The 13,056-nt window shown below is 43.8% G+C and overlaps 1 protein-coding gene across 50 annotated transcripts in view; it reads left to right on the forward strand.

The window, feature by feature from the left end:
• ATE1 (arginyltransferase 1) overlaps positions 1-13,056 on the forward strand; it is a 183,020-nt gene that overhangs the window by 76,368 nt on the left and 93,596 nt on the right. For all 50 annotated transcript variants that reach the window (XM_089313914.1, XM_070057115.2, XM_070057114.2 and 47 more), the window contains one exon: positions 10,429-10,610. In XM_089313914.1, coding sequence (XP_089170040.1) covers positions 10,429-10,610 — 182 coding nt within the window. The remainder of the gene's footprint in view (positions 1-10,428; positions 10,611-13,056) is intronic.

Consider the following 13,056-nt stretch of genomic DNA (forward strand, 5'->3'; position numbering starts at 1 on the left):
TGACGGAGGTACAAAGGGGCAGGTGGGGCAGGTGGGTGAGGAGACAGGGGTGCTTTATCAGAGTAAACTATGTACGCGTTTTGGAGCAGTCTGGGAGGCAGCATCGGCCTGCGGACACTGATGTCTGCACAGCGCCTTTGGTCTTGTTGCCGCAAGGCTCATTAATCACAGTGGCAGGGCCATTGTTCACCAGCGTTTAGGATGGTGTTTTTTTTTGTGGAGCTTAAAGGTGAACTTTATTTTTTTAATCCCATTATCAACTAAATCCTTGAAATTGCAGAACTTCTAAAAAATAACTTGGTTAATTAATTATTTGACATATCCAAAACTCTGCAAACTTCAGATGTGAGAAAAAACTATTAAATGTTGCTAATGTCACTGACTTATTTATGAGGAAATTAAAGATAATATACTGCTTTTAAATGAGCCACAAATGTATTTTTGTAGTCAAACACTTTCAGGATGTGCCATTGGAATACCCTACAAACAAGCAGTGAAAACTGGCCCAGATTACTCACTGCAAACATTTGTTTTGTTTGTACATTGTCATTTGTTTCTCAGAGCTACTTTCGAGGGTGACCAGCACTAGGGTGCCTGTGTGAACAGTGAAGGCGTTGGCTTTGAAAAGAAGTTTAATTATTGTCTTGGTTGGGTCGGAGAGCCAGGAAAGTCTGTGGTGGAGTCAGGGCTCCGATCCAGATCTCTGGGTCCTGAATCCTGAACGCAGGTAGTTGTAACCTGCTCCCTCTGTGTTTGCAGCTCACGCTCTGCGTCCTCCTCCTCCACCCGCAGCTTAGAAACAGGTTTGTATCAGTGATGCTCGGCAGTGTTTTCCAGCAAGCCCTGCAGAGTCCTGAGGCCCTTTCAGACTGCCCTCCAGGTCATCACACTGGGCCATTCTTAGCTCTGTGACTCGTTCTCTCATGAGTGTGTGGCAGTGTTTTCCAGAGGCTACATAATTGCAATTAGAAATGCAGAAGCAGATACAAAACTCTGGCTGTCTTCTGTCAATTTAATACATCTGCAAAAATTTAAAGCAATGCCATTTTTTTTTGTTGTTGAATTGCTCTTTTATTTTGGAAAATAGAGCACTTCCCCCATGTATTGATTGTGTTGAGTTTATTGTTTTTAAGTAAATGAAGAAATATACAATTTTTAAAATCCCAGTTTTAATATTTAGTACAATAAGTATCTATAGATAGAGCCTAATAAACAAAGGCCGTCTGATATCTGCAGTGATTTCTAGTTTTAAAGAGATTTTGAGACCAAGACGTTTAAGCCCTGTTGATTTACATGGTGCCTGCACTATTAAGCAAGCACCTTTTTCACTTTCTCTTTCCCAATTAGTATATATACATATTTGAATAATTTTTAATTACATCATCTTCTGTGTTTGTGACAGTTGAGGAATGTTAACAGTTATAAAGCCTTAATAGGGGCCGGTGTTGTGGTATAGCAGGTGAAGCCACAGTCTGCAATGTTGGCATTCCATATGTGCGCCAGTTCCTGTCCCAGCTGCTCTACTTCTGATTCAGTTCCCTGCTAATGGCCTGGGAAAAGCAGCGGAAGATGGTCCAAGTATTTGGGCCTCTGCCTTCCATGTGGGAGACCTGGATAAAGTTCCTGACTTCGACTTGGCTCAGTTCTGGGTGTTGCGGTCACTTGAGGAGTGGACCAGTGGGTGGAAGACCTCTCTCTATCTCTCCCTATCTCTCTGAAATGCTGACTTTCAAATAAATAAATCTTTTTTTTTTAAAGCCTTCATAAGTAAGAGGTTGAGGATGTGGAACACTCCGACCTATTGAAGTAGAATTATCAAGAAAGTAAAAGAATTGTCAGTGCCATAGGCTTCTCTAGTGATGGGGGACTGAGCCACTTGAATTAGGGTAAGGTATAGCCCTTGCTGACCTGGTTGGGGTGAGGGTGACACAGGGCAGAGAGAGTTGGAAGACACCCTTCTGTCCTGTTTGCTGAGTAATGTAGAAGTGTGCATTGCTTCACACAGAAGCACGTGAAAGCCTTCCAGTTGCTTTGCATTCATATTCCAATTCCCTGTAAGAAACCAAGTTTCATGTTTGGAATACTTACAGATTTTTTTAAAAAAATATTTATTTATTTGAAAGGCAGTTACAGAGAGGCAGAGGTAAAGAGAGGTCTTCCATCTGATGGTTCACTTCTTAGATGGTCTCAATCAGAGCTGAGCCGGGAGCGAGGAGTCAGGGGCTTCTTTCAGGTCTCCCATTGCGGGTGCAGGGATCCAAGGACTTGGGCCATCTTCTACTGCTTTCCCAGGCCATAGCAGAGAGCTAGATCGGAAGTGGAGCAGCTGGGACTTGAACCGGTGACTATATGGGATGGCAGCACTGCAGGCGGTGGTTTTACCCACTGTGCCACAGCGCTAGCCCCTTTACAGGTTTTTTAAAAAGATTTTTAATAAAGATTTTTAAAAAGATTTTTAAAAAATATTTTATTACTTATTTGAAAGACAGAGCTATAGGGAAAGAGGATGAGATCTTTCATCTGCTGGTTCACTCCCCAAATGACCGCAACACCCAGGAGCCTGGAACTCCAGCTGGGCCTCCCACATGGGTGCAGAGGCTCAAGGACTTGTGCCTTCTGCTTTCTCAGGCGTGTTAGCAGGGAACTGTATCAGAAATGGAGCAGCTGGGACTTGAACCAGTGCCCATATGGGATGTAGGCTTTGTAAATAGTGGCGACTTAACATGCTGTGTCAGAATACTGGCCCCAGGTGTTTTTTTAAATGCACAAAACACAGATAACTAGTTTCTGGTTCTTGTTCTTTTTGATTGGTTCAGAGTATGGCTCTAGTTAGCACAGTGCTGGCTGAGATCTGTGTCCAAAGGATCTAGAAGTGTAGGCTCTGCTCTGGAGCTACACATGTCCCTTTCTTGTCGTTTTGTTTACTTTTAATTAATTCCGCTGTGCTGATCAGGCCCATGACAAAGAGGAGGAAAAGGACCGGTCCTGCATCCTCAAGTAGCAGTTGGCCAAATACCACGCTCAGTTTCTTCCTGACTCGGCTTGGATTTTGCATTCAGTGGGGTCGGTTTCTCTCTCTACCTGCCATTTAGACCACTGTATTGAAAATTCAAGTGTGGCTCAAGTGCCTGAGAATTTTAAGATGTAGGATTCTGACTCTACCTCTGGGTTTGGGCCTGAGATTTGAGAGTGAATTTCTGACGATCTTTCGTGTAATGCATGTTGCCGAGTCAGGAAGCAAAGTGGTTGTAAATGCCTGTAGCATAGTGATGATTCTCCTGGAAGGGAGAGCTGTGACTCAGTCCACCTGTAGCCAGTCTACTTCTGGCCCTCCATACCTTTTTTTTTTTTTTTTAAAGAATTATTTATTTACTTGAGAGGTAGAGTTACAGACAGTAAGAGGGGGAAGAGAGAGGTCTTTTATCTGCTGGTTCACTCCCCAAATGGCCGCAATGGCAGGAGCTGAGCTGATCCAAAGCCAGGACCCAGGAGCTTCTTCCAGGTCTCCCATGAGAGTGCAGGGCCCAAGCACTTGGGCCATCCTCCACTGCTATCCCAGGCCACAGCAGAGAGCTGGATCGGAAGAGGAGCAGCCAGGACTAGAACCGGCACCCATATGGGATGCCGGCACTTCAGGCCAGGACATTAACCTGCTGCGCCACAGCGCCGGCCCCAACCTCTTCTTATGTTAACTGTTTGCCCCCAATTCTGTTCCCTACCGTTGGCTCACCAAGTTCCATTTCCAATTTGGGTAAATATATTCTTGGAGCCTACCAAATTTAAAAGTAGAAGTTGATGTGTATTGCACATAATACCTTTTATTTACAAGCATAGCTATTGATGTGAAAGAATGTTTTAACAATTTGAATTAGTATTTCTGAATAGATTTGTTAAATGAGATGTATCAGTAAACAAATATAGATAAAAATGAAACTTTAAATTTTGAAAGATTTGTTTTAAAAGGTAGGTATTTTTGGAATGCTTAGGAGACTTGTATAATGAACCCTATAAGCTGTCTTCTAGCAACAGTTACTAATATTTTGTTCACTTTGTCTCATGAAAGAGTAATACTGTCATGGTCCTCTGTTGTTTCCATCTTTCACTACCGCGGCACCTGTAGTGTAGCTGACCAGCCTCTATTGATACGTTATTATTACAGTGGCGTCCATTCTGTGCATTGCATGTCTGTGGGTTTTGATAGATGTAGAAGGAAGTGGAGCAGCTTGGACTTGAACCTACACCCATATGAGATACCAACATGGCAGGTAGAGGCTTAACCTTCTACCTCATAGCGCTGGCCCCAGCAAAGCAATTTTTAAGAAAATTTTAAAAGTGCAAAAACAAAATACTGTTTCTGATGTTGTGTTAACTTGGATGTACTAGGTGTTTTTGAAAAGTGACTTTCTTCAAATGTGTTTGATTAGCTGGTTTCCTTAAATAGCATTAAATATAGTGTTGGTCTAGGAGCCAGGAGGCCTGTTTGGAGAGTCAGTTCACAACTCCTTTGTTATTGCTTACTGGCTCCTGAGTTTCAGCTTTATTCACCTGTGAGCAGATACAGACAGGATTTACTCTCCCCTGTGTAACCACGAGGCAGCCGACACCTGCGTGAAGTGCCTTGCAGATGGAGAAGACCCCAGTGATCAGGCGGGAATACTGAGAGATGGGAACACTGGCTGTGGCAGGACAGTTTGGTTATGACAGGGTCCCAGTTAGGGGAACTAACGTGTGAAGTAAATGAATCAGGAATCAGATGGGAGGTGCAGTGGCCAGAGAAACGGGGAGAATTTTAAACTGAGAGGGTAAGTACAGGTGATTCATATTTAGATTCAGTAGAATGTATTGGTTGTTTATTGAGGAAATACTTATTGAGTTCATACTTTGTTCTTGATAAATACCGTTTTTAATGTACAGATGAACATTCATATGCAATTTAATGAGTCCTGGAATGAAGCACTAGCCTGGATTCAGACTCATTTCAGAGTCATGTCAGCCGCTTTTGGCTCAGAGAGTGTTTCTGACATTTGACAGGCTCCCCATCTGATATGTCGTGAACCGTCAGCTTTTCTCCGTCTCGGTGTCACTGCAGTGGCTCCTTTTTTATGATTGATTTCAAAGCCTGGGAGCTTCATTCCTATTAGCCTCAGGGCTTGTACTTGAAAGATGGCTTTCATAGAATTCAGTGATACGTATGACTTACTTATTTCTTGTTCTTGGAGCATTCTCATTTCTGAGACAGGTGATGAAGCTCCAAAACCAGTAGTGCTTTAGGTAAGTGTTAGTGCAAGCTCAGAGGACCAGCAGCCTTTTCTGTTTCCTTTTGGTTAGTGCTTCTGCGTGTTTCCTGCTCTACTCTTCAAACTGTGCCATTTCTAGGAGATAGTAATAACTTTTTAAAAAAACACAATCTATATGTGACAGTGAATACTAAAACCCCATAATGTATTGTTATAGTTGGTGGAACTTTAAAAGGTTTAAAGATACAGTTACTGCCCAAACAACATTTTAATGCTCACAGTGAACATTTTATAATCTGGTTACTGCTGCATCCTAGTAAATTCTCTCCTCATTGTGGTTGACCTTGACCACCTGTTTCCTCCTTCCACACTGTGCTCCTTGGAAGGAGCTTGTTGGTGAGGAGTGGTGCTCTTGGGCCCTCGGGGCAGAGCATCTGTGGGAGGTCTGTCTCTTCTCCCCCACTTGTCTCTCTTTCAGTCTGTACATCGCTATGTACTGACGGGGATTTATTTTATACTTGAACTCATAAGCCCAGCACTATTTTATTTTGTTTCTCAGATTTTTCTAGCTTTGGATTGGGAGCTCTTTAAATTGACTCTTGTTTCCCTTTGACATTCTCCCATCAATATGGGTTTGTTTGTTTTGAGTACTTCTTGCTTTCAGACATGTACAATATTCTTGTTCATTTTGTATGTTTTCTGTCCCAGTCCTGGAATCAGCCATATCTCCTGGGAGTCCTGGTTCCTTTTACTGTAGAATGGTATTAGACACCATGATGTGAGTGCTAGGTGTACTTACTGCTACTGGAGTGCTGTTTCTTTTAGGCCTTCTTAGCTGATGGAACAGAGAAGTGTCTGTGTGCATAGCAACCCAGACGTAGACATAGACCTGTAATACACACTTACCTGTAAAGATTTCTATGTATAACCATCTGTATATTAAGCTAAGCTAAACATGAGGTCTTAACTGATATTTCCAATTCTCGCCCATTAATACATGGACGACTCTACCCATGTTTACCTGTGAATTGCCTGGTTCTTGCTTTCCTTTTTTTTTTTTTTTTTTTTAAGTTTATTAATTTGAAAGAGTTACACAAAGAGAGGGAGTGATCTTCCATCTGCTGCTTCACTCCCATTCTGGCCACAGCAGCCAGTGCTGGGCCAGCCCAAAGCCAGGAGCTTCATCTGGGTCTCCCATGTGCATGGCAGGAGCCCAAACTCTTGGGCCATCTTCCACTGCTTTTCCCAGGCTGTTAGCAGGGAACTGGATTGGAAGCATAGCAGTGAGGACCCAAACCGATGCCATTTGGAATGCTGGTGTCACAGTGGCTTTACCACTGCACCACAGTGCCAGCCCCTCCATTTGTCTTTGTTCTTACAGATCCCTTCATTCCCATAGTTGGAGCCTTTCCTCTGTAAGGAAGACCATTTCATACATTGGTAATAAAGTTAGATTTTCTTGGCACAGGCTACGGGCCTTCCTGGGATCCGCCACCCTCCTAAGTGATTTTTTTTTTTTTTTAAGATTTTATTTTTATTTATTTGAAAGACTGAGTTACTGAGAGAGGTAGAGACAGAGAGAGAGAGGTCTTCCATCTGTTGGTTCACTACTCAGATAGTTGCAATGGCCGGAGCTACACTGAGTTTCTTCTGGGTGTCCCACGTGGGTGCAGGGGCCCAAGGACTTGGGCCATCTTCCCCTGCTTTCCCAGGCCATAGCAGAGAGCTGGATCAGAAGAGGAGCAGCCAGGACTAGAACCAGTGCCCATATGGGATGCCAGCACTTCAGGTCAGGGCTTTACCCGTTGCGCCACGGCGCCAGCCCCAGTGATTTTTTTTTTTTTTTTTTAAGATTTATTTATTTGAAAGACAGAGCTACAGAGAGAAGTAGAGACAGAGAGGTCTTCCATCTGCTGATTCACTCCCCAGATGGCCACAATAGCCAAGGCTGGGCCATGCTGAAGCCAGGAGCCAGGAGCTTCTGGTCTCCCATGTGAAGTGTAGGGGCCCAAGTCCTTGGGCCATCCTCTGCTGTTTTCCCAGGCGCATTAGCATGGAGCTGGATCGCAAGTGGAGCAGCTGGGACTCAAACTGGTGCCCATATGGGATGCTGGCGCTGCAGGCAGGGCTTCAACCCACTGAACCACAGCTTCGGCCCCTAAATGATTTTTTAAAAATTTGCATTTGAAGCTTACATTGAAACACGCCTCTTGTGAGGTAAGGGTTTGTGGGTTTTGATAAGTGCATGATATGATGTATCTATTGGTACATACCATGCCAGAATAGTTTCACTACCTGAAAATCCCCCTGTGTTTATCTGTTCATCTCTCTTCTAATCTCTCCAAACTATTGACAACACTGATCTTTATACTGTTTTATACTTTTGGATTTATTACTTTTGGAATTCTGCAATGTACAGCATTTTCAGACTGGTTTCTTTCACTTAGCAATATGTATTTTAGTTTTCCCCATTGTGTGTGTGTCATTTGATAAGTTTATTTCTTTTTGTTACCGAATATTCCGTTTTATGGATATACTACAGTTTCTTTACCTGTTTACCTATTGAAAGGTACCCTGGTTGCTTACAGTTTGGGACAGTTATGAGTAAAACTATTATAAACATACCTTTGTGGGATTTTAGGTGTGTGTGTGTGTGTGTGTGTGTGTGAGAGAGAGAGAGAGAGAGAGAGAGAGAGAGAGAAAGAGAGAAAGAAGGAGAGAGATGTAAATCAGCTGGATACATGCCTTGGAGTGCACTTGCTGTTCTGTATGGTTAAGAGTATGTTTGGCTTTGTCATTCTACATCCCCACCAGTGAGGGCGAGCTCCTGTCTCCGTGCGTCGTCTACAGCCATCTGGTGCTCAGTGTTTGTACTTCCCGTGTTCTGCTAGCTGTGTTGCACTCTCACATCGTGGGGGAACATCTTGTCACGTGCTCATTTGCCATCTAGATGTGTACAGTCTCTGTGGTGAGGAGTCTGTCTAGCTCTTTGCTTGTTTCTTGAGTTGTTTGTGTTCTTATTATTGAATCTTGAGAACCTGTGCTTCATTACATATGTCTGTTGCAAGATTTCCTCCAAGCTCGTGACTTGACTTTTTATTTTCTGATTCTTTCTTCTCTTCACAATGTTTTTCATAGAGCAGAAGCTTCTGATTTTAATAACTTGCTTTTTTATTTCATAGATTGCGCTTTTTTTGTTATAACTAAAACCTCACTGCAAACCTCCCTCCCTCTGCAGAGACAGATCTTGCATGCCCTGGTTTTCCCCCCACCCCTCAATTCCCATGACGTCTGGATTGGGGCTGTAGTGAAGCCACGCGTCTGGAACTCAGTCCAGGTCTCGCGCACGAGTAGAAGGAACTCTGCCTCACTGGAGTCATCATCTGCTGCCTTCCAGAATGCACATTTGCAGGAAGCTGGAACCAGAAGCAGAGCCAGGACTCAAACCCAGGCCCTCCAGTTTGGGATGTGGGCGTTGTCCCAAGTGCCAAAGGCCTGTCCCTGAGTGGGTTTTGAGAAGCCCATGGAGCCGTTTTCCATGAGCTTTTGGAACCCCCATACATTTTGGATTCAACTTGCTAATACTTTGTTGTGGATTTTTACATCTGTTTTCATGAGAGATTTGTAGATTTCTTTTTTTACATTGTTTTCTTCTGGTTTTGGTGTTAGCAAACCTGCTCTTTTAATGTTTCTTCATTCCTCTCTAGCTTCTGTCCATATACATTTTCATTTTCTGTGATTTTTTTTAAGTTCCCAGAGGAACTTTTTTTTTTTAAGATTTATTTATTTAAAAGTCAGAGTTACACAGAGAGAGGAAAGGCAGAGAGAGAGAGAGATCAGTCTTCTGTCCGATGGTTCACTCCTCAGATGGCTGCAACAGCCAGAGCTGCGCTGATCCGAAGTCAGGAGCCATGAGCTTCTTCCAGGTCTCCCACACCGGTGCAGGGGCCCAAGGACTTGGGCCATCTTTCACTGCTTTCCCAGGCCATAGCAGAGAGATGGATTGGAAGAGGAGCAGCTGGGAATGGAACCAGTGCACATATGGGATGCTGGTGCTTCAGGCCAGGGCATTAACCCGCTGCGCCACAGCGCCGGCCCCTTCTGTGATTTTTAATTGTGAACATGATGTGCAAATTGTATTTGTTCACTTAAGTTGTTAATCTTTAACATCCATTCATCCTGTAGTAAAGCCTTTTTAAAATGTTGCTTCATAATTTTCATTTGTGTGATTTTTATTTAAGAGCAGCTGTATTTTAAAACAAGAAATGGAATTCATGTTGCTGCATTTACAGAAAGCTGCCTGTTCTCTGAAATCTTTTTTTTTTCTGCATAGTTACACTTACATAAAGATAATGGCCAGGAAATAACTTTATTTTTCCTTTGGGAAATGAAGGAAGGAGACGTGTTATAGCCCTTTGTACTACACAGGAACTCTCACCTGGATCTCACCTGGAGAGCGCGGAGGCACCTGCGCCTTCCTGCTGCTGGGGTTGTCCTGGGCAGGCCTGGCGACATCTGGGGGCGCCTGTTTCTTCACGCAGCCCTTTCCTGTATTTTCTCTTTCAAACATCGTTTCTCTCAGCCTTCTGTAGAGCAAAAGAGTGTAGTTGCATAGTGATGACTCGTCCTGAGAAGTTTCCTACTGTCAAATATTAAAACAAGTATTTTGAAGGGGCCGGCATTGTGGCTTTGCGGCTAAAGATGCTGCTTGCAACACCAGCGCCTCATCGGAGGTGCTGGTTCATGTCCTGGCTGCTCCACTTCTGCTCCAGCTCCCTGTTAATGACCTGGGAAAAGCAGCAAAGGATGGCTTACATGCTTGGGTCTCTGCACCCATATGGGAGACCCAGATGAAGCTGCCAGCTCCCGGCTTCCATCTGGCCCAGCTTGGGCTGTTGTGGTCATCTGGGGAGTGAACCAGTAGGAGGAAGATCTCTGTCTTTTTCTGTCTATAACTCTTTCAAAATAAATTTTTTTTAAAGTAAGTTGAAGTCTTAAGTTTATCTCTGCTTCATTTTTTGATTAAAGCATTTTGCATAGGGCGAACTTAATATAGGGAAGATGATGGCAATGGAGAGGAAAGTTTAGGACTTACAACCTGAGTAAATTTAAAGTACAATAGATTAGTTATAAGAGTTTTGATATAAAAAAAGAGTTGTCAGCCTGGTCATGTTTGTTGTCTCCTTCCTAGGCAGAGAGCGCCCCCGATGGACCAGACTGTGGTTATGGTTCCTTTCACCAGCAGTACTGGTTGGATGGAAAGATCATTGCTGTGGGGGTGATTGACATCCTTCCATCCTGTGTCTCGTCTGTGTATTTGTACTATGACCCTGAGTATTCCTTTCTGTCCTTGGGTGTCTACTCTGCACTAAGGTAAGATTGCTTTTTGGGTTGTTGCAGTGGGTTTTATAGCACTTCAAAGAATTATTTACTTGATTATAACTTCATTATGTAACATTAGTCCTATTTGACAGTATATTACAATAATCTGTTGCTGTAATAGTCTCTTAGTTACATACTTACTTAGAAGTACCACCTTTAGAAGCAGTGTCTGATGGTGACTCTCTAGCTTGTAAAGATCTCCATCTACCCTAGCATGTAATAAATAATTGTATTTGTAATTTAGTTTGTACATTTATTCAAGCTTTTGTTGTTTAGTTTGTACATTTATTTAAGCTCACATTAGAACCACTTATGTTCTTTGTTACTTACATTCTTGTCATTACTATCATATATATTTTTCACTGTTAATTAGGTTAAATTAATGTGGTAGAAATGAATTGAAGTGTGAGACTGCTAGAAGAAATACAGTTATACAATTGTGCATCACTTGACGATGGGGGTATGTTCTGAAAAATGCGTTAGGTGATTTCCTTATTGTGTGAGCATCAGAAAGTGTACTTGGGCCAGTCCCAGAGTAAGGGTAAAGATTTGGGGAGGTTACTTGATTTGATTAATACCTGAAAGGATTACTTGGCTGGACATTTGGCCTAGTGGTTAAGCTGCTGGTTGGGATACCCACATCCTGTATCAGGTGTCTGGGTTTGAGTCCTGGCTCTGCTCCCAGTTCATCTTCCTGCTGACACACACTCTGGGAGGTGGCAGGTGATGCCCAGAGTTCTGGGTTCCCGGTGTTGGACTGGCACAGCCCACATTGCTGGTGTTTGGCGAGTGAACCAGCAGATGGGAAATCTCTGGGGACATCTCTGCTTTTTCAAACAAAATCAATTTTAAAAACAAAACACTTTTGGCTGGCGCCGTGGCTCACTAGGCTAATCCTCCGCCTAGCGGCGCTGGCACACCAGGTTCTAGTCCCTGTTGGGGCGCCGGATTCTGTCCCGGTTGCCCCTCTTCCAGGCCAGCTCTCTGCTATGGCCAGGGAGTGCAGTGGAGGACGGCCCAAGTGCTTGGGCCCTGCACCCCATGGGAGACCAGGATAAGTACCTGGCTCCTGCCATCGGATCAGTGCGGTGTGCCAGCCACAGCGCACCAGCTGCGGTGGCCATTGGAGGGTGAACCAACGGAAAAGGAAGACCTTTCTCTCTGTCTCTCTCTCTCACTGTCCACTCTGCCTGTCAAAAAAAATAAAATAAAATAAAATAAAAACACTTTTACCATTCTGTGGGAGTTGTGGAGAGGCAAGAGTGGGAAGAGAAATTAACTGGGAGGCTTTTTCATCTGTAAGGGAGCTGTAATGTGCCCTGAGCCAGGGTATCTGAGGTGGTGGTGCTGGGAAGTAGTCAGGTTCTGGGTGCGTTTTGGAAATGGAAATCAAAGGACTTGCTGAAGGATTCAGTGTGAGACAGAGGAAAAGAACTAGGGGTGACTCACTGAGTCCAGACAGAGCAGTGGTGCAGTTCACTGAGGCGGGCAAGACCGAGTGAGAGCACCGCTGTGCCTGGGTGGGCCCTGCTGGATTGGGGTGGCTGTAAGTTGGACTGTGTGAGTGTGTTCCTACTCAGTTTGAACCTTGAGAGTCGATTAGTTCTAGGAATAGAAAGATTTATACCATTAGAGGCTAAAAATGTTTAATCTGCTTGAATTTAGAAATAGTTTAAAGATTAATTTTTAGGGTAGAAAGCCTTCAATTTAAATTGAATTGGTTTAAATCTGAGTTGAAAATGTGCAGAAAATTAGTATTTTAAAAAATATTTTATTTTTATTATTTATTTTTGAGAGGTAGAGTTACAGACAGTGAGGGGAAGAGACAGTGAGAGGCCAGAGCTGAGCCAGTCTGAAACCAGGAGCCAGGAGCTTCCTCGGGGTCTCGCACCTGGGTGTAGGGGCCCAAGGACTTGGCTCTCTTTTATTGCTTTCTCAGGCCGCAGCAGAGAGCTGCATCTGAAGAGGAGCAGCAGGGACTCGAGTGGCGCCCATATGGGATGCCAGTGCCACAGGCGGAGGGTTAACCGACTGTGCCACAGCACCGGCCCCCAGAATAATCAGTTTTGAGAAACGTTTTTCTTTCACTTAAAGCGTTTGTCACTACTAAAAGGTGAAAAAAATGGAAAACCTTCAGGAAACAAGACAGCTCTCTTTATACTTGAGAAGCATATTGAAAGTTTACTTAAAACTTTCAGACACAGCCAGTTAGCTGGGCAAATAGGATGAAACTGTGCCAGGATTTACCCGGATACAAATTAAAACCACTTTGCACATAGGTATTGCAGGCAAGGTGCCGACAGTGTTTGTTCCAACAGAGGGAAGGTGTTGGGTAACGGAGTACCCCCTTCTAGCAGTCTTGTGGATGTCAGGGTTGCACCCTAATACAGGGCTGAGTTGTGTGTCACCTTCAGCTGAAAGTGCATGCCAGTGATTC

The sequence above is a fragment of the Oryctolagus cuniculus genome, chromosome 15 (genome assembly GCF_051225735.1).
Source record: "Oryctolagus cuniculus isolate XC-2025 breed Fujian yellow rabbit chromosome 15, ASM5122573v1, whole genome shotgun sequence".
Classification (NCBI taxonomy): Eukaryota; Metazoa; Chordata; class Mammalia; order Lagomorpha; family Leporidae; genus Oryctolagus; species Oryctolagus cuniculus.